The sequence below is a fragment of the Rhinolophus sinicus genome, chromosome 16, assembly GCF_057876585.1.
Source record: "Rhinolophus sinicus isolate RSI-liver-muscle chromosome 16, RSI-T2T, whole genome shotgun sequence".
NCBI classification, from domain to species: domain Eukaryota; kingdom Metazoa; phylum Chordata; class Mammalia; order Chiroptera; family Rhinolophidae; genus Rhinolophus; species Rhinolophus sinicus.
The window spans coordinates 169,480,550-169,501,837 of record NC_142516.1 but is presented as its reverse complement, the minus strand read 5'-3'; the positions used below and the strand labels follow the sequence as shown (position 1 = coordinate 169,501,837).

The following is a 21,288-nucleotide window of genomic DNA, read 5'->3' as shown; positions in this document are numbered from 1 at the left end:
ATGAAGATAATGTGTTCTGGAAAATTGTGTTAGATGATTCAAAAAGTGGTTCTAATGTGGATTCAGCCCTGGTGTTCAAGAAGCACATGAAAAGTTTAAACAAAATTATTCCATGGAGTGCAAGGGTGAAAAATAAATAAGTAATAGCAATATACATACATAAATTACATATACTTCAATACATAATATTAGAGCCGGGAAAAGACTTTTTTAAAAATATAAAAATAGTCAGATTTTTTTCTGATAAGACAGATGTTGCCAGGAAAAATTTTTCTTAACTGTAATGTTCAATTGTTGAAAAGAAAAAAATTAGAGAATGATTAGGAACAAATTGAATGATTTTTTTTTAATATAAATTTGTCAAAATCAATAAATTTTCTTTTTCACAAGACTAATTTTAGTAACATTGAAGGCAAACTTGCATCATTTATGCTTTTCAAATGGTGATACTGGGAGCACAAAAGTAAAGGTCAACATTCATAGGTAGGCTACCATTTAAATCTTAAAGAGGATTTGAGATTTTGGGGGCAGGGGTTATTTTCTTCTTTGTTTTCTTGAGGCTTCCATGTTTGTTTATTTGTTTTGCTAGTTTTAGAAACACGATTTCCAAGTCTTTTAAAGATATTTATATAACTATACATTTTTAGAAACAAATTTTTTAAATTCCAAACTCTTAGATCAAAAACATGGTAGAAATATCATCAAGCTAGTTTGTTTAATGCCAACAATATTGGTATATAACTTTTTCATTAAGTTTAAAAATAAATAAATATCACACTTCACTTTCCCCATCTTAGGAAAAAAAATGATATTTTATTATCTAAGAAAGTAACAAATATAAGAATGTAGCAAATATAAATAAAGTCCTGGGATATAAATCTATATTTATATTGAATCATATTTTTCATATTGCATCATATATTCATATTGAATCATATTTTCCCAATGCACTAAGTTCTCCTTGGGAGAAAAGTGTTACACTCTTTTGAGAACTTTAGGATTTCTTTAAGACCATTAGATTTCTGGTTAATGTTTTAAGATAGCAAATAATCCAGGGCATGGAGCTATTATTCTGTATTACCTAAACTTCTTCAGCTAGAAAATATTTTACGTAAAAAATGCAATCATATTGAATATATTAAAATAACACCATTCATGTGCAACAGTCAAACTTCTGACAGTTTCAGATCTTTGGACCAATTTCTAAAAAGTTGAAAGTAAGTCAAATAGATGATAATGAGCTCACACACCCTATCTTCAAGCCAGTCAAACTACGCTCTTCAGAGCACTGAACTGCCCAAGACCCACTTTTCAATACGGCTTACTCTCCTGATGAACCTCTATTTCCTCATCTTTCTCTAGAACATGACTGTTTAAGGTCTTTTTCAATATAATGTTTAATAAGCTTGAAAGAAATTCTGGTTTCTTAGTTCACAACATACTAGAAAGAACAAAAGTCAAATAAATAAATAAAAACATGTCTTAGAAAAACAGCACAACAATTGAAATAAATGAAATGATCCTCCTTCAAAAATGAATGCCCATAATGTCAAGTTTAAATTATCTTCAGTGTCTCTGTTCACCAAGCCAGGGAAGTGTGTAACATATTTCAGAAACAGGTCTATTAAAAAAAAACTTTAATATTTTGATTTTGAATTTTGGCATATGAGCATCAGTCATTTAGAAGCTTCACTTGCTGCAGTTACTTGATGGCATTAGTTATGTGAGGAGTTTCTGTACGTAGATTCTGAGGACATCATCTTATTTCATTGCTTTGGTAATGAACTATTTATTATCTTTACCTTAAAAGACTAAATGTTGGCAATTTGGAACCAGATCTTCCTCATTTTAGTATGAATACAACCTAGAATCCTTTTTTCTCATAAAATAACTACATTTATTAATATGTGATAGTCAAACTTATCAAATGTAGAATAATTATTATTTTAAATGATTACTTTTTTAAATCCCCAAACATACTTTATTAAAAATTAATTAAATCAAAGATGCTCAGGTCTTTCTTCTAGTACACCTGAGTCTTTCAACCTTTAAACATGGAAAGTTAAGATTTTAGTTCCTGGCCCATGTACTAAAAAAAACAAAAGAAAACAAATTTTTGAATTAGGAAATTTTTATCTAGTTAAATAAAAACAGTTAAGGCTTAACAAAGCACTGCATGTTTCTTTTCCAAATCTCAAATTTGGAATTAGAGTCTTAGGCAGTAGGATTCAGTTGGTCAATTTAGAAATATGACTAACTATACAAATAGAAATAATGCTACCTGCTCCGTAATTGGGTCATTTTCAGCTATTCATTTCATTTTTCTGTGTCATTTTTTTATCTACAAAATTAGCATAAAAATACAACTCTCCATGGGACTTTTAAAAATTTACTGTTAAGTATATAATGTGGCATCTTACATCAAAAAATTAAATATATAAAATGAATAAATATCTTCAAATTTAACTCAGCAGATGTTTGATAAATGTTCACAAAGGTGAAAAATTTGTTCAGATGCTGCCATAAAAATAAATGTGAATTAAAATAGTCATTGCTTTCAACCAAATATGAAATGTGAAATCAGATAACCCATGATGGTATTTCATGATGGTATTACAGCACCCAAAAAGACAAATGTTCCAAAAGAAAAAAAAAAATTGATATGAGCATTCAGAGAAAAAAATGAAGACTCTCTCCTCATCTTGCCAGAGTATCTTTCCTGTATCACTTGTTTTATATGGCAATTATAGGCTAAATGTTTATATGTATATCTTCTTAATAAATTTCCATGATGGCAAGAATTATTGCAAATATTCTATGCTATGTAATAATAACATCATCCTCATTATTATTATTTAAATTTGCTCCTAAGTCTGGATGACACATGTAAGTGGGAAAACATGTAAGTAAATAAAAGAATTAATGAGCAAATCCAGGGGTGGAAATCAAATAGTTATTTTTGCACACAGTGCAATATTTATGTTGTTTATGGTATGAAACATATGTGGTCAAGAATATTCTTTTACTTGTACATTTTCAAAATTTTAGTAATAAACATCCATCAAATGGTTCTAAAGGAAATGTATTCACGTTATAGTTTGAAAGAAAACAGGAGAGCTTTCTGTTTGACATAGTTACTATCTTTTGTTTGGATGCATTTCAATCTATTTCAGAATACTAATGGAATGAGAAATAAGTTTAGAACCCAGAGACATGGAGTTGAATAACCACTCACAGCTACCATCTGATTAACCTTGGGAAAGTCACTGATTCTCTCTGAGCACAGATTCCTTAACAGGAAAATAGGGATAACAATTTGCTGCTTGATATTAGTGAACGGACTCACTAGAATAACACCTAGCACTGTGCTTCTTTCATTTTATTTTGAATAAAAATTTAATGATAATGCATTTTTGAAATAAATTCTCATCAGTAACATTATCTTAGTGTTCACAAAACATAATCAACGGGAGTAAATATGTACATAAACATATGTATATTTATATGTGTGTGTGTGTATATATGTGTATATACATGTATATGTACATATACACACATATATATGTATATATACTGTACGTAGATATATACACGCTGTGGCACTGGCTGGTTTTTAATATTTTCAGTATAAATAAGTACACTCTTACCTGTTGGTGGGATTATCCCAGGAGACATGAGGCCAGGGACAGAATGTGGCATGATATGAGAATTCTCTGGGGAGGTGACACTTTGAGTCCTCTTAGGAGGCCTTCCAGGTCTGGAACTGAAACAAACAAACAAAAAATTTTTACAATTAAGCTGTTGTCTTACACATCATTGCAAAGTTGTTTCAAGTGGTAACATGGACTGTAAATAAATTTGTTTCAAGGACGGTTGCTTTTGCAGTTAGATGTAATAGACTTCCATCACTAATTAGATTACATGCTGAATTCATTTTCCCCATTGGAGATCGGCCACTCCTGATGCATAATTCATAGCCTGCACCTCGTTACCTGCTTCTTCATATTAATATCTATACACAGTTTGAATTGCCTCGTTTGCATATGCTAAAGTTCTGCATGCAGCCTTCAGCACGAAAATTATGCACTAACTTGTAATAATTATTACAGTCAGCCAGCTATTGATTTATGAGACTTTTAAAAACCAAATATGTGTAGTACTTGTAATGAATGATATTTTAAGGTTCTTCAGGAAATTAAAAGGCAATGGCTGCCTAAGGAAATGTTCTGCTTGTTTGATTTAATACTACAGTTAGCTGGGAGGTGGAATGAAAGAGTGATTCAGACCTATAGCACATTTTTCGATGATATGTTTTATTACTTTGCACTGCTAGTCTGATATCTAGATGATAAATGACAATACATATCTAATGTGTGAAAAGGTCTTGCAATTTCTTTATTTTTTGTCATTTAAAAGATAAGTCAAGTTATCATTTAACCCTTATTCTATTTAAATGAACAGCCCCACTAGGTTGCCTTACTTTGAATATACTAAAATAAATTCGAAAGGCGTAGGATTATTCCTAAGACATTAATGAGAAACTGCCAGTAGAGCACCTTATATCCGCCTTTAGGATAAATAAAAATAGACTGTGTTGTGTTTTAGTAGTTCTTGTCCATCGCATGCCTATTGTACAAATTAACTTTTAAAATTATAAAAGCAAAGGTGAAGAGATAAGTATTCACTGTCCTTGTATAAGAATAACATGAATATAATATGAGCAACTTTTGAAGCAAACATACTTAGCATTATGTTTCCACGTTCTGCCTCTGTATCATGAATGTGTTTTTAAAATCAAAAGGATTTTTTTCCTATCATTTATTTGGCCAGTATGTGCCTAGATAAATCATAACCTCCATAAGTTAGCATTTCCATGCTAGCCTCAGCAGACATCCTTTGCTTCCTCAGAATATTCAAAGATCCTACCTCTATTATATAATGTAAGTAATAGATGTGGTCATCTAACAAATAATTATTAAGCACTCGTTTTTTTCAAAGCCGTGCCCTGTGGAGGCTAATTTGAGAGAATGGGTTCTTTAGTCTTCAGGAGCTTATACTCTTGCCAAGTGGGACAGATCTGGTGCATCAATAGCTATGGTGTAAGCTGGAATGTGCTGAGTGTCATAAAAAAGTTGCAGCCTGAATACTAAAGAGGAGTTAAGGTTGGATGATGATACTTCCGTGTTGAGGGAAGAGAGATAAGATCTCAGGACAGTAGAAACAGGAGAATTCTGAAGGAAGAGTTAGAAAAGGAGAGGAGAAGAACAGAAGAAAAGAACACTCCAGTGAGAATGTGAGAAAGAGATGGAAACGCGAAAAGGCGTGGATATTACAGGAGTGTTACCACAGAGGGGAAACAGGTCTGATAAGATGAGGAGCGGAGATTGACAGTTAGAGCCAGTGCCTGGGGCCAGATCCTGCAGGGCTGGGAGCTAAGAGCTAGGAGATTGTGTGTTTGTTTTGCTAATCAATAAGGACACTTTCCTTCTTATTGTTCTGAAGTATCTCTCTGGCTCCTTATTCTTAGTCTTCATTATTACTCTTCATCTTCAGCTAGTTCTTTAACTCCTGTTGTTTGCCTGGGGCCGATCAACAGTGCTCTGATAGTCTCCATTCTCCCTGAGTGATCTTTCTATTAACAGCACTGAGATGCTAAGGAATGATGGCTAAATAAATATCTGCAGCCTAGATCTTCCTCCTGGGATTCAGACAGGTTAATGCCTGTCTACTGGAAATCTCTGCTTGGATGTCCTATAATAATCTAAGACTCAGCTTGTCCAAATCTTAACTCAGCATCTTCCCCATTAAAACCGATTCCTCTTTCCCTGATTCAGCGAAATGGCACCTAATTGACTAAGCTAAAAATCCAGCACTGATCTGTGTCTTTTCCTCCCTTCCTACACTCAGATATCATCCCAAGAAAGAGAGCTCTCTGATATCTTCTCTGTTCTCTCTTTTGTAGTCCCACACCTATCTTCCAAGTCAATCCCGCATTCCTTATTTGATCCATAATGTCAGCCTTCCAAACATCCAACATTTACCTCCAACGTTGTCCAACTGTAATGCCTACAGTCTAAAGACAGCTCTCCATACTGATCTTAGAAGGATTTTTCTAAAACATTTATTCAATCATGTTTTCCACTTTGCTTAAAGATACCAATAGTTTCCTATAGGAAATCACAGTCTGCATCATGGCACCAAGGCCTTCCAAAACTTGACCTCTGTCTACTTGTCCTTTTATTTAATCTCACCCTTTTAGTCCTACACTCATGGTTTAAATTTGGCCCAACTGAATTTCTTAGCAGTGTTGCAAGTTGCTTCAGTCTTCTATTACACTACCATTATAGATGCTGCCTCTTTTGCCACCAAAGCCTTTTTCTACGCCCACCTACCCTCATCCCCATTTTACATGGCTAAACCTTCATCATCCTTCTTACTAACCATGTCTAGTTAGTATGCTTCCTATGCACTATGATAGCCCATGGTGAACAAGTCTACTTACTGTATCTCTTGTTGTACTGGTTGTAGTAATCTGCTTATTCTTTTTACTCCCAAGACTGTATGGAAGAAAGTATATAAAATATATCATTGGGTCCTTAAAGCTTAGCTCAGTGCTTGGCTATCGATTAATATTTCTTTTCTTTCTTTTTTCCTTCCTTTCTTTCTTCTTGATTTCACTGTAAGTGTTTAAATAAATTTGAACACAATTTGTGAAGCCCTTTTCCCCAAATTCCTCAAGTATCTTACCTCATCCATTCTACTGGCCTTAAAGTTTTCAGGAAATGCAAAGTAAGGCACAAAAAAACAAACAAACAAACAAAAATTTGGAATTCGGAGTTTTAGGATAATGCTAAATATACATCAGAAGCCCAGAAAAAGAAAATAGAGTTATTGAGTGATCTCAAGCAAGATTCCGTGAGGAAAATGGGAAGGTAAAAGGAAGTTAAGATTTGAAAGATTTAGCCCTGTAGCGTGCTTTGCTTTTATGAAACTGTTTAGAAGTACTTTATTATTCAGGCCACAGGAGCTGTCCTCAGGGCCCTCACTCACTCTGAAAGTAGAAGTCAGGCTACCAAGTAGGGGCACTTTATTTCATGCTGTGATTAGAACAGACCCAGTGGGCTCCTTTCACCCCAGATATCAACTGCCCAATCTATGACACTGCCTCCAATTCTACCTGCAGAGATTTACTGCTTTCAGTTTTAAAGCTTTAAGATCTTTTAAAGGCTGCCATTAAAATGCAAATACCCTTGGTGGTGGTAACACCCGAAAGCCATCAACTAACACCCTATTGAGGATTATTTTACAATTAGGGGAGATCAGAGTCTTGAGATATCTATGCAAAGAATGCAGCGAACTGGAAGGAAAGATTTGAAGGAAGTCAAGTCACTTACCCTTTTGCCTGAGAATAAGACTACTGGGAATCCCTCCTTGAAGTCAACTTCTTGTCTGAGGGGGAATTTAGAAGGCTTACTTATTAACAAGACTTTCCTCTTTCCTTTTCTGACCCACAGTCAGGTTAGGTCCCTTCCTATTTTACCGGGAGAGTCAGTCTTGATTACTAACTGCTACAGGGTTTGACTCCAGGGGAGACAAACTCACTGTTAGGTATTTTTTAAATATTTGAATTTCTTTGGACAGGGCTATAGGGAACTTCTAAGAGAACACGTGTAATGCCGTAGCCAGAAGCACAGGTTGTATGCCTTGATGGTCTAGCTTTAAATACTGGCTCTACCAATTTACTAGAACCTTAATCAAGCTGCCTAACTTCTCTGAACATCTGATTAAATCAGAATTTTTTCTCTCTTTCTTTCTTTCCTTTTTTTCTTTATGTAGACCTGTTTGCTTTGTTAGAAATAAGTTATTCTTGGAAAGAAAAACTTAACTGCAAAGTGGGAGTTAAACAATTAGCAAAAGCATTTCCTTTTGAAAGGATCAACTGCCTCAGTAGTAGCTACTTCCAGGCCTCCTTATCTGCAACAGTCACCCAGCTCTAAGCCAGAGGATCAGAACAGCTGAACTCTCCTAGCTCTAATCAAAGCAGAAGACCTCACTTAAAGAAATTATTACCCTTAATAGCTTGAATGAAATTAAATGTATTACTTTGGTAATTGTTTTTGCCAGCTTCACACATGAGCCATAGTGCAGCCCTAAGTATTTTCAACCATCTGCACTAAAAAGTGGAAAACAATGGCTCAGAGATGTCCAAATCCACACTTAACATCTCACTTGCTTAGGAATCCACCCAGACACACCCTTACCTGCAGTTTATTTATTTTTTTTGAGACAGATCACTGGAGAGACTTCTCTCTTTAATTTCCATCATTAATCTGTCTCATGCGAATTTGTTTCACTCCCACAACTGTATAATGTTTACCAACTCTTCTTAGCCCATTTATTGTGCTTGTTGAGGGTGAAGTCAAATCCAACTTAACAAAGCAAAAGTGACAAGAATTAATACGAAGCTAAGTGCATCAAAAGAGTTAAGAGGCATTAGAAATTTTAGAGGGAGGGATTTTTTTTTTTTCAATCCCCAACCTTGTACAGACATTATCTGCTAATTTCTTCAGCAGTTTTTGAGAAATTCAATTCAATTCTCTTCCTGAGAATTGGAGCAGAAAAACATGTACAATCCAGAAAGAGGCGGTGATGGTTATAAATTGGGAAATGTAAAAGTAGCTACCTAGCAGAAATTTTAGTTCCAAGTCCTACCTGCTTAAAGAAGGGTTCCATTCAATCATTTAATTCATCCATCCATCTATCTAAGAGAAAGGAGCTGCTGCTGTAAAATAAGAATTGGGCTAGACATTAGGGTTTCAAGAATAAAGACACACTCCCTTCTTTGAGAAGGAAGATAAAATTAAATAGCCTGTGGGTAATAGTGCAGAAGAAAAATACATGGTGGCAAGTGAGCATTGATTTTAGTCTTGGGACACAAACAGGCATTCAGGGGTGAAAGCAGCCTGCTCCATTAATCTACAAGAGTTCATTTGCCCTCTCCAATTCATTCACCCTAGGAAAACGCCAATTGTGTATTTATATTCTGCATAATTTTTCTAGTAAACTGCTTCTTCAAACGCTAGCCACGTTATATGAAAACTTAGACTGTGTATAGTCAACTATATAAACCACATATATATTCTAATCTCTAACTGGAAAGGTACCATTTACTTAATGATTTACATACACGCTTGAACATTGTGAAGTCATGAAGAGTGATGTTTATGAGGAGTTTAGGAGAAAATGCTTATGTTCTAAGTAAAGTGAAAAAGCAAAATACAAACCTGACAACATGGACATAAAACAGCACAAGAGTGACAGAGAAAATAAGTAAAGCAAGCAATCAAAGCACATGAAAAAAGATTGGAATGAAACATACTAAAATAGTAGAAGGGATTATCACTGGATGGAGAATCACATATTTTTTTTTACATCTGAAGATGTTAGTTTCTCTGACATAGCATGTATTACATATAAAATATAAAAACAAACTTTAAATATTAATTTGCTTAACACTTTGGTCATATTTTTCAGATAATTCATTGTAGACAAATGATAATCCTGGCTAATCTTAATCAGTACCCGAGGTTTATCTCTATAGAAGAAACCAGATATAATTTATCCACTGAATCTTGTTTTTGTTTTTTTTTTTCCCATTTCAGTTCTAAGATATCTAATAAAAAGCAGAGGATCATATGTAAAAATATTGCCCTTGTGAGAACTATAAAATTAATCTAAAATATGAAAACTACAAAAAATATTATCTTCCAGATTAAATCAACCTCATGATATAGATCTATCAATTTATTATAAAAGAATGCAAAGGACCTCCTAAGATTAACCTATGTTTGTATTTCACCAAAAGAAGCACCTAATTTATAATCCTCAGTTGATAAATGAGTAGTTTCCCCTTAGAAAGATTTTGTTAATTTGTTGAATATTTTGTTTTTTATTTTTCTGAAAGGCAACAATATAAATAATCCAGGAAGTTTATGATTAGCATCATTTTCCTTTTGGGTGGAGTTTTTTTTCTACAGCTGGTAAAACTTTAAAGGATACATTACTTTTTTGCAATGATGACAAATGTGACCACTTTATCTCATATCCCGTATTTGTTTAGACCTTTTGTGTAGGTGTGTGGCTCAGCCATGTTTACTTCTCAGTACAAATCAATTACAAACTAATTCATCATAGAGATGAACTACTGAGTTTCATGGTGCAGGCATTTAAAATATCACCAGCTGAAACTTGGAAGCACGCTTAGACTACTGTCTCACAGGCACAAAACATACAACATTCCCTCAATTGCTTATATGGTAGGTATTCTGAAATAAATTGTGTGCCCCCAAAATGTATGTATTGAAGCCCTAATTCCAATGGGATGGCATTTGGAGACAAGGCCCTTGGGAGATAATTAGTTATAAGGGAAGACATATTGAAGCCCTCACGTGGGATTAGTGCCCTTATAATTAGAGACACTAGAGAGCTTGCTTGCTGTCTCTCTCAGCAATGTGAAGACACAGCAAGAAGGTGGCTGTTCACAGCCCGTGAAGAGAGCCACCTTGAGAAACTGACCACACTCAGACTTCCGGTTTCCTGAAGTAGGGAAAATAAATGTCTGTTGTTTAGGCCACTCAGTCTATGGTTTTATTATGGAAGGCTGAGCAGGACTAAGACAGCAGGCAATCTGGTACATTAACTAAACAAATGCGTATGCAAATACAAAAAAAAATTACAATTTCCTGTCAAAAAGAATTTCAAATAGACTTTTTGAAAAAGGTTCTGTGCTCATATTAATTTGGGAAATGTCCAGTTAAACCTATTAAACATACAGATGTTTTGTGGAAGAACGTTACAAATTCCCAAAGCTTTTCAATATTTTGATTTTGAGGAACAATTCAGCAGAGCTTTCACTACACTAATGTGTATTATAAATCTCTAAGAATGTGGTAAAATAGGCATTTACTATTTTATTTTATATTTATTTTACTGTTATTTCCAGGAAGTTTGTTTAAAGACTTGTGCTCTTAAGAAATAGTATGTTCTTCCTAACAGTATGATTATATTTGAATTATGGGAAACTCCTCATTTCTCAACATTACAAAATCTATGTATGTTTTGTGTAATACATAGGTCACATGAAAACTGTCACATGAGAATTGTTCTCTAGGGACCAGGAAAGCAGCAATTCATATATTTTGTAGAGTTGATATGAGTTTATAATTACTCAAGACACAAGGTTAACATGAATATACTGAAATCATCACTAACAAAAAATAGAAGATGAAATTAGCTATTCTGGTGAGGAAGAATTATTGCTTGACTTCAAAACTATCTAGACCTGCAGTTGTATAGGAAATTTAATAAAAACCTGTTTCAAAGGTCATTGACAAAAATATCTGAAGTCTCCAACTCAGTCGGGGCTATTAAATGCTCCAGAAGAAGGTACGCCAAAATAAGAGTTAAAACATTGGAATGTGACTAAGCTACTTTTAAGCATTTACTGATAAAGTGTTAACGACAGCCAAAAATACCAAAATGAGTCTTTGTTCAACAGGGTACATGCTTCAGATAATCTAGCCCCCAAAGTTTATGTATCCCTCTTCCAATTGTTAGAATCTCCACATTAAGAAGATTCTTTAAAATCCATGAAATATATTAGTTATATTAATCTTAGAATTAATATATTAATCTTCGTTTAGATTCTATAACTTAGAGAATAGATATTTTGAGATTAATATTTATCAAATCAGGGGTCTTGATATATTCTAGCCTCAATCAGAATTACTCACTTTCATCAATGGTAGATGACACCATATAAAGTATATCCAGTGATTTCTCATAAATATGTATGCATATTTTATAACTCTTTTGTGGATTAAAAAGCAGTTTAATGCAATTTAAAGTTTTAATTAAAGAAATATAAAAGTTCAATACTATTTATTTTTACATTTCCGTAGCATACATTATATATCCACATGTATGGTATCTTTCTCAGAAAGAATACTGTTTATAAATTCCATTTAGTGACTAGAAAAAAAAAGTCATGTCTGCTTAGAGAGCTAAATATGTTCACTATTTAATCACTTCAAATTATTTCTTCTTCCAAGCCATGTATGAGTCTACCCACAACACACTTTTTTTTTTTTTTTTACAATTATCTGCAAAGGCTAACTAAAATACCCACAACACACTTTTTTTTACAATTATCTGCAAAGGCTAACTAAAATACAAATCCTAAAATAATTAGAAACAATTGTAAAGGACTTTCTTAAAAGTTTTGGGAATAATACTTTATTGTCTTATTTCTCACAGTTCCTCTCACACCTCAAAAACATATTCTACAAAATTTAAATTTAATATTGAAAGATATTCCAACTAAGATGTAGGCTATCTAAACCAATCTTTTATACAAACTATCTTTTCTTCCTTAAAATGGCTAGTATCACACAGTCTAGCACATAATCATTTGCAAATAGTTTCATCGATCATATCTCATCTCTCCACAGTATCTCCTTACTTGTGACTTTGAGAAATATGTTAGACATGTAGTAGACACCGATTTGGGGTCAAATGTCTTTAGGACATGATGACTCATTTACCTACTTGGAATATATTTTTATTGTGATGTTTTATTTTAGGGGAATTAAAAAAGAATACTAGTTGGTGTTGGATAATCAATGTATAGACAAAAATCTGATTTTAGCTAATAACTAGTCCATCTCTTTCAATATTTTCCTTATTTTTATCCATAACAAAAATACTCATTAATGACTCAACTGAGTTTTATTTCATTTTTCTATAATTATGAATTATCTCCATGTTAGTCACAGTTGCTAGTATGTTTTTAATATACAAGATGCAAATATTTTGTGAAAAACTTATCACTAACCCCAACAACAAGGAGGGAAAAACAATAGTAAGTGTGCATCAAATCTTTATGCTCTTAGGCAATCATAATCATAAATTTCCAGTCAAGTAACTAAACCTACACATATATACAAAAACAGGTATAAGAATATTCACACACAAATCATAAAAACAGAAACAAGTTATGTTTGTATGAAACTATTGATCCTCAAAGGTGTAGTTTCAAATGAGGGTTAAAAAAATCTATTATATCAGAACTCAGAAAATCTTGTCTTCCTGCTTGCGAATGCAGAGGTAAGATGGCTAACTCAAACTGAAATGCATGTTTTCACCTTCCGCTGACAAGTTATTTGTTTGCTACCTCTGGAGAAAATGTACATAACTAATTTATTTGAGAAACCTGTTAGGAAAAAAAAAATGCATTCACTATCCCCCTACACTGTGTAACATATGGGGAGATGTCAAGAAATGTAGTCATGAAACACAGAGATTCAGATACCAACCCCAGAATTCAAACTCCTGACAACTTTTTGATACTCTCAGGAGAATTCTAGGCCTATGAACTAATGAAGGGATTATATTAAGACAGACAGAAAAAAAAAAAAAGTACGCTGTTTCCAGCCTACAGAGGTTTAATAACATGCTTAATTCATTACCTGATGTAGATATTACATAAGCACCAAACATTGTTATTAATACGATTTACATTAATTGAATTCTATTTAATACTGTCTGAAAGTGTTTTCTTTAATGAATGGCTATTTAATACTAATGTTTGATATTATAAAAAAATGTGATATAAACTGCCTGAACCATGGAGTCGGAGAAAACATTGGAAAATGTTCTTTCAAGCTTGGGTAGACATTGTTTTATCATATGATTCTTTTCCCCTAAATATTGTACAGAGGCTGCATTTGAAATCCCAACTATTATACAATTCTTATATTTCCTTATTAATTAATTTGTACACAAATCTAAACACTAAATACTAAATGTTTTGCCTAAATAGTGTTATTTGAATTGACCAACTAATAATACCTTACATTTAGAGCTGACATATTTATATGCACTGGGAATTCTTTTGAGTACTTTATGTATATTATTTCATTTAATTCAATCACTTTGTGAGATGGAAATATTATTATTTCCATTTTATAAATATGGAAACTGAGTCAGATGTGTTGAAATACAGTGTTACTACAAATAAAATATAGATTTTCTTATTCGTTTGTTCAAATGGAAGAATTGATTTTTGGTTCAGTCTGTGCCCAACATTATATTAAACAGAAGTCTAGGGGAGATAATAGCTATTACATTTCATTTTTTAAAAACAGATTGTAGAATTGCTTATTTCAGCCCATTTCTTTATGTATCTGTTACAGGATCCTCTGATATTTAACACTCTACCTCAGTCTCATGGTCAGAAAAATGGCTCTCAAAGTCCATGACTGCACATCTGGTTACTCATTCCAATGCATTCTTTCCTTCTAGAATTTTTAGAGCCCACAGACACCTGTGGGTGCAAAGACCAGTCCTAGATACCAGGACAGAACAATACAACCTTTTCTCCAAAAGGAAGCTTCTTATTGGTACTATATACAATTATTTACGACACTAAGACTCAAGGGATTTTTTTTTTTTAAGAAAAAGAGATAAAATCTTTGATAATATAAAGAGGGAAGCAGTATTTACAGCAGGTCCGGAGACATGAGTGTGATTTTTGACTGATGGCGATAAGGTGAAAAGAAGACACTAAAGGTTTCCAAATGACATGATCAAGGGCTCCCAGGCAGAAAAGTATGTGGAGTGTGGGAAAAGATGGGTGGGTTAAGGCCTTGATGAATGCACCATCTGCACAGAATTTGTAGGCCATCTTTGTAGATTTGATATGTTTCTTATGTGTTTTAAAGTTGCAGCATTATTGTAAAGCCTTTGAGATCAAAACCAAGGTTTGTTTGCTCGGAAGTTGTCCTTGACTTTCCAGTAGAGAGAGCTGTTAATTGTGTAAGTGCAGTAGTGTCGATTAACTCAACTGAAAGGGGTGGGTGATCTTGGTAACTGAAGATCGTATTGTAAAAAGCAAGGCAAATATTGAACGTCTAGAATAAGACTTTCAAGAAAGGCAGTGTATGACCTAATGTTACTTAGGTAGTGATATTATGTGAAGTATAATAGTTCACAATTTTATAGATTCCATACTTAGAAAGTGACATGTGAAGTACAATGGCTTGCAATTTTGTAGATTTTCATGAGATTAGAGTGAAAATCAAGTCAGTTGCTCTTGTCAAGACAGAGATTAGAAATCATCACATCTAATTATAACTGAATTTACTATGTGATTGTTATTATGTCAAACACTCTGACGTGCATTATATAATTTAATCTTCACAATAACTCTATCAGATATATATCTTTATACCCATTTTACAGATGAATGAAATAATTCCTGGAGAGAGAGAAAGTAACTTGAATAGGCTGCAGACTGATAAAATAGCAGAGCTGAGTGGAACCAGGTTGACTGAATCCAAGTCCACTCTGACTTGCAATGCTACTCATAAAAATGCTTCAGCCTGAAGAAATTTACATCAGAAGTAAATGGCTATATGTAGATGATTTTTGAAATTTAGTTTCAAGGCTGCATTTCTATTCTACTACTCTGAATATATTTATCATGTTGAAATATTCCCTATTTTGAAACATAATTTAATGTTCCTGCCTCTACACCTTTGCACGTGTTCTTGCTATTTCCTGGAATGCTTTTCAGTAAGATGTCTCCATGCCTCACCTTCTCTAATACCTTCCCAAACAACCTGACTATGGGTCCAGTTAATAGTTCTCTTCCTTCACCCTGATGCATTTTCAGCCTGAGCATTGTTTGGAAATACGAGCAAGGATTTTTTAATGTGTTTTGTTCACTGCTATATCCCCAGAATATAGCAACAGTGTCTTTCACAAAGTAAGGACTCAATGAATATTTATTAAATAAAAAAAAAAATGAATGAGTAGGTAAAGGAAGAAATGGATGCTCACTGCTGATCTATGGCCATCTGAATCTACATTGTCTTAGTAGCGATTTAAGTACCTGAGAGGCTGGGGCTATGACATGTCAGTGTTTTGTAAGGTGTCACTTTGATAATGATGATAAAGTGGAAGGCTGCCTGAGTTATTGCTTTCTTAGCATTATCCTACCTCTAACTGAATACTATGGATCTGTCTTAGCTCTTCAAAATGATGTGGTTTGAAAGAAAATACTCAATAAATTTTTAAACCAATGGCAAACTATGAAGTTTGAAATCATCAACCAAGGTATTCTATGCCCACATATGTACATTTTTAAACTTTGTTTAAAAATCTAGACACATGTACTTGGAAATTTAATTTGCATTTCCACAATAATATATGCTTTTCTAATCATTTGATTTAATCCACACATCTTGGTCATCAAAAATAAACCATTTTTCACTACATATGCATGGTTATACAAAGGGTGCCAAAAAATGTATACACATTTTAAAAAAGGAAAAAAACTATTAAAATTGTCATACTTAATATATACCAATAACAAAAGATGAATTAAGTGAAGTTTGACTTCTGCAATTACAAGAGGTGCTCAGAGTGGTTACCATCAGCATCCAGATACTTCTGATTACGGTGAACTATTGCTTGAGCAACATTGACCAAAGTGTCCACTTGTATACATTTTTTGGCACCCCTGATATATAAAAGTCCTAAAATATTGCATTTCATTCCATGGGAAGGCTATATTATTAAAATGGTGTCAGAACAATTTGGTAAGGTTTAGGCTTGCTTTTATGAAAATTAAGCTGAATTTTATTAAAGATCAAGCAAGACCTTCCTGTTTGAGTGAGAAATGGTAGTTAATCTTCCTACAGGATATAGATAATCTTAATGGAATTGAAACTCCATACCTTTTGCTGGTTCATTGATAGGATTTACTCTACCTGAGTGGATAGTATGTGATGAGTAGTTTATGAGCAAAGCTTCCTATTCTCTAAGGTATCTATCTGAACAAGAGGAACAGAGAATAAGAGAATTTTGTTATAGAAGAGAATTTGAATCAACCCAAGGAATTTCTCTTTTTTTCAGCATTCACACAAAACTCTTCATGAAGTTTGAAGAAATACTTGAAGGGAATTGCCAAAACTTATACCAGCTCTTGCAACTGAATTTTACAGTAAACTGTATAAAATTGCTGTAGTCTCACATTACGTCAAAATGTTAACTGAGTCTCTTTTTTAAAAAACAAGCAATAATCTAGATTGAAAACTTAAAAACATAGAACTACCTAGGCAATTTATTTTGCCTTGATTTACTTAAATTAATTTTCATCAAAAAATTTAAAAATGATGCTCTTTTTCTTATCTAGGTATATTTCTTGACTGAATATTGCTAAAAACATTTCATTTCATGATCTTAGTTTTAATTGCAACTTTTCTGTTATATTTTCTAGTTACTACTTGCCTGATCACCTAACTAGTGCATTCTGTGAAAAGCACACCACTTCCACATGTGTATGCACATACAAATACACACACATACACACATATACATATACACACAGTTTGGACATATGCTGGCATTCTCCATACATGTGGAAGTCAGTGGAAATGACAAATGGATGGAGAAAACGGGAAAAGAAAAGACAAAGAAAAAAACTGATCTCAGCAAAAACTCATATTTAAGGAAATGTCATAGAGTAGGTTAGATAACTGGGATTACCAGGACTAGCCCTGTAAGCACAGATATACTAATATTCTAATATTGTAGAAAGGAAGATGTCTTTATCTTTTTGCCCCTCTGTGAAGCTAGAGTAAATAACACAAACTTTATATTTGAAAATAACAATGCAAGTTGATGTTTCCAGACTTTTCACAACCCTCCCCCATCTTAGCTTTTAATTGGTTAAGAGAACATCAAACTAAATTAATTTTTAATAGGTTAAAAGTAAATTCCATTACTTTTAACTTTAAATTAACTCAGTTAATTTAAAGGCGTCTAACTTTTAACTTTAACAAGTAAATTATTTTCTAGTAACTTTTCCTGAATTATAGATTAAAAAATATAAACTCTAGCACTTGACCTAAATCTAAAAATCAGACTTGCTAATAAATATTTAACTCCTTTCCTTGATCTTAAAGCATATAGTAGATATTCATAATATGCAGAACTGGATATATATATATTTCCATATATACATATATATATATATGCAAAAAATGGGGTACACACAAAAGGCTACCATCTTACTTGCAAGACAGCAGTGTTATATGACAGAGACACAGATTTAAGTACATTTTTTTCATAAATGGTTGTATATATACAAATCTGTATGAAATTAGTAAATATGAATGCTTATTAAATTACTACATTATCAAGATATTTCTTAGGAAAGTATATATTTGAATCCGAGATTTAATAATTCAATCTGACAGCTGATAATTATTCCATTTATAATTGATGCATATAACTTTAGATGCAATTGTTTTCCCAAAATGATCATACTTTATTCACCATATAGTCCTCCCATAACACAATGAAGTATATCACTCTGTATCCTATTACAAAATATTTTCTATTTGATAACTTCTTGTTCGGATATATAAATGAAAATCACTTAAACATCAAATCATGGATTCCAGAAAAATCCAATATAAAAGGAAATGAGAAATTGTGATAGAATGAAAGGAGGATTGATACGAGGTAGTTAAGGGAGAAAGTAGGGTTTGGAGAAGAAATTTAAGATACACACTAGAAAAAATGAAGTAGAAATAAAAAGAGAGAAGGTTTCAGTGAGGTAGAAATATAAAAATAAAAAATCAGAAGGCATCCTGTGTTAAATGATAAAGTGTGGGTCGGGAAACAGAAAGGTATATAAAGTCAAACAAAGGAAGTATGAGGAAAACATCGATTTCCTAATGAGGAGTGAACATTCAACTCCATGCTGTCTCATGGTGTTTGATTCCATAGTGTTTTTACACATGGGAGGCTAAACTCCTGGTTCACTGCTCTACTGCAATGTTGCAGGAATATTTAATATGTGATGATCTTGTATGATACCATTCCACAACCCAGCTCCTCTAGCTTCATAGCCACCATTGACACATAGGCAACCCCAAATTATACATAAATATGTGTGTGTACACACACATATGTGCACGTGTACACAACATGCACATGCTCCCAGGCACTCTGTGAGCAAACCTTGGTTTCTGCCAGTGGCCTTCTCCTTTTTATCCTCTTCCTTCTTATCAGAAGAATGCTTTTAATACAAATATAACTGAAGCTATGTAAAACCCATGTTCTTCCCATTCTAGTCTATGACACAATATTGTATTTTAAAAAATCAAATAAAGCACAAGGAATGTATGCTAAACTCAAATTATTCGCATGTAAAATAATTTTTAAAAATGTGCAATAAGTTCTTAATTTTAAAGGTCTCTAAATTGTACATAATTCTCAAATAAATTTCACTTTTATGATAGCAAATGAAAATGAAAAACATAGTGTATTTAAATCTACATTTCTTGTAAAATGGTTTTCAAAAGTTTTCCACCAATGACTTGTTTTCTTGATTAGCATAGGTACTATGAAACAGGGAAGAAAAACTTAATTCTCGGCTCATATAAACATCTACCTTCAACAGCTTAGCAAGCAAACATTAACAAATGCTTTGCATCCTATTTACTTACAACAGTTCTATAAAATAATACACCTCTAAAAGCAATTACTTTAAATTTATTTTTCCTCCACATTGAAGCAGAAAATATTGTCACGCAAAAGTTAGCATTGAACTTGTATAATAATAGAGATTTATTGAGACAAGGCACAATGCTGATTAAAAAAATAAAAACATCGAAATACACCCTAACATCTTTCCTGAAACACATGATAATAATTATCTTAGGAAAAGGTGGTGCTGACAAGAGCATAAATGATGCTGCCAAATGGAGAATTAATTTTATTTTAAAGGATTAAACCATAAATTACTTCTTTAAAGTTAGTGAGAAAAAAATAGATCCCTTATAAAGTCAATTTAATCAATTCACAAGAATTTTGCACAAGAGAAAAAAATTATTACACCATAACATTCCAAGATGATATATGAGAATCATATTAAAGAGACATGCCACTCTTATTCAGGAACTAATTTAGAATATATATGACTGGATTTTAAAATACCTGTGTAAAAATTTATATTATAACATGTTTATTGCCATCTTAACAGAGATTTTTTAAATAGTATTTGGATAGGTTTTCCTCACCTTTTAAAAATGTTTTCTTTTCCAAAGTTCACTTCTAGATAATTTTCTTACTTGTGTGGTATAATAATGTTAGCAGAGTCTAAGGATAGTAGGCCTTTTAATAAACTCATGTTGGCTAATCAAATGTTATTATTGTTCCCTCACTGCCTTCGCTCTGCTTTCTTGTAGGCAGTATGAATAAAATGCACTTCTTCAAGTGAAGAAGGTTTTTCTGTGTGTGTGTGTGTGTGTGTGTGTGTGTGTGTGTGTGTGTGTGTGTTTCCTTTGATCTTGGCTATAAGACTCGCTGTGGCCAATGGAATGTGAGTAGATATGACATATGCCATAACCGAGTAGAAGTCTGATGCATCCTTGCATTGCTCTTTCCCTTCCTCAGCTTCTGCTCTCTTCCATGAGACCACACGGGACCCCAGTGGATACCAGTAAACCTGCCTGTGACCAGCAATCCCCAAGTAACGTGAGCTAGAAATAAATGTTTGTTTGTCATAAGCCCCTGAGATTTTGGAGTTGTTTGTTGCTGCATGTAAAGCTGACTGCCAGTAGCATCATAAATACCATAACTACTTGTTGTAACTACTTAAAATATAAGAAGAGCATATGTAGGTCACAGTTCAATTGTTGATATATATCAGAAGTAAACATACTTTTTGTGGACAGAAACCCAAAGCCTTCAATTCCTGTGAATAGGGCAAGGAATCTGCATAGGATTACTAATAGACTCCTGATTAGAGTATATCTGCATCTCCCAACTAAGTGTTGATTCATTCTAATAGGAGGGCAAGAGCAGGGAAAGTTGTATTTAAATGATGGTACAAATTATGTGGCGTTTACATGTACTTAGGTATACTAAGGAACACTGAATGACCAAACACTGCAATTTGATTATTGAGAAATGATCCAAAATTATCTGTCCAAATGTGGGGGGAAAAGGTTGGTATAGCCTTAAAATTAAGTTATTACAGTGTAACTTTTTTTTTAACGGAGTTCAAAGCAAAGTAATGAAAACTCACTTTTAATCTATTTAATGAAGACATTTAATCTCTTAAAATAAGGAATGGTGGAAATAAACAGGTTTGCATAAAAATTAAAATATCTTCCTTATAAATATATTTCTTTGGCTCTAAAATCAATGTAG

The 21,288-nt window shown here is 33.0% G+C and overlaps 1 protein-coding gene across 1 annotated transcript in view; it reads right to left on the bottom strand.

Annotated features, from left to right (window-relative positions):
* DACH1 (dachshund family transcription factor 1) overlaps positions 1-21,288 on the bottom strand; it is a 397,854-nt gene that overhangs the window by 225,592 nt on the left and 150,974 nt on the right. The window contains exon 2 of the mRNA XM_019738175.3: positions 3,648-3,763. Within this exon, the coding sequence (XP_019593734.2) occupies positions 3,648-3,763 (116 nt within the window). The remainder of the gene's footprint in view (positions 1-3,647; positions 3,764-21,288) is intronic.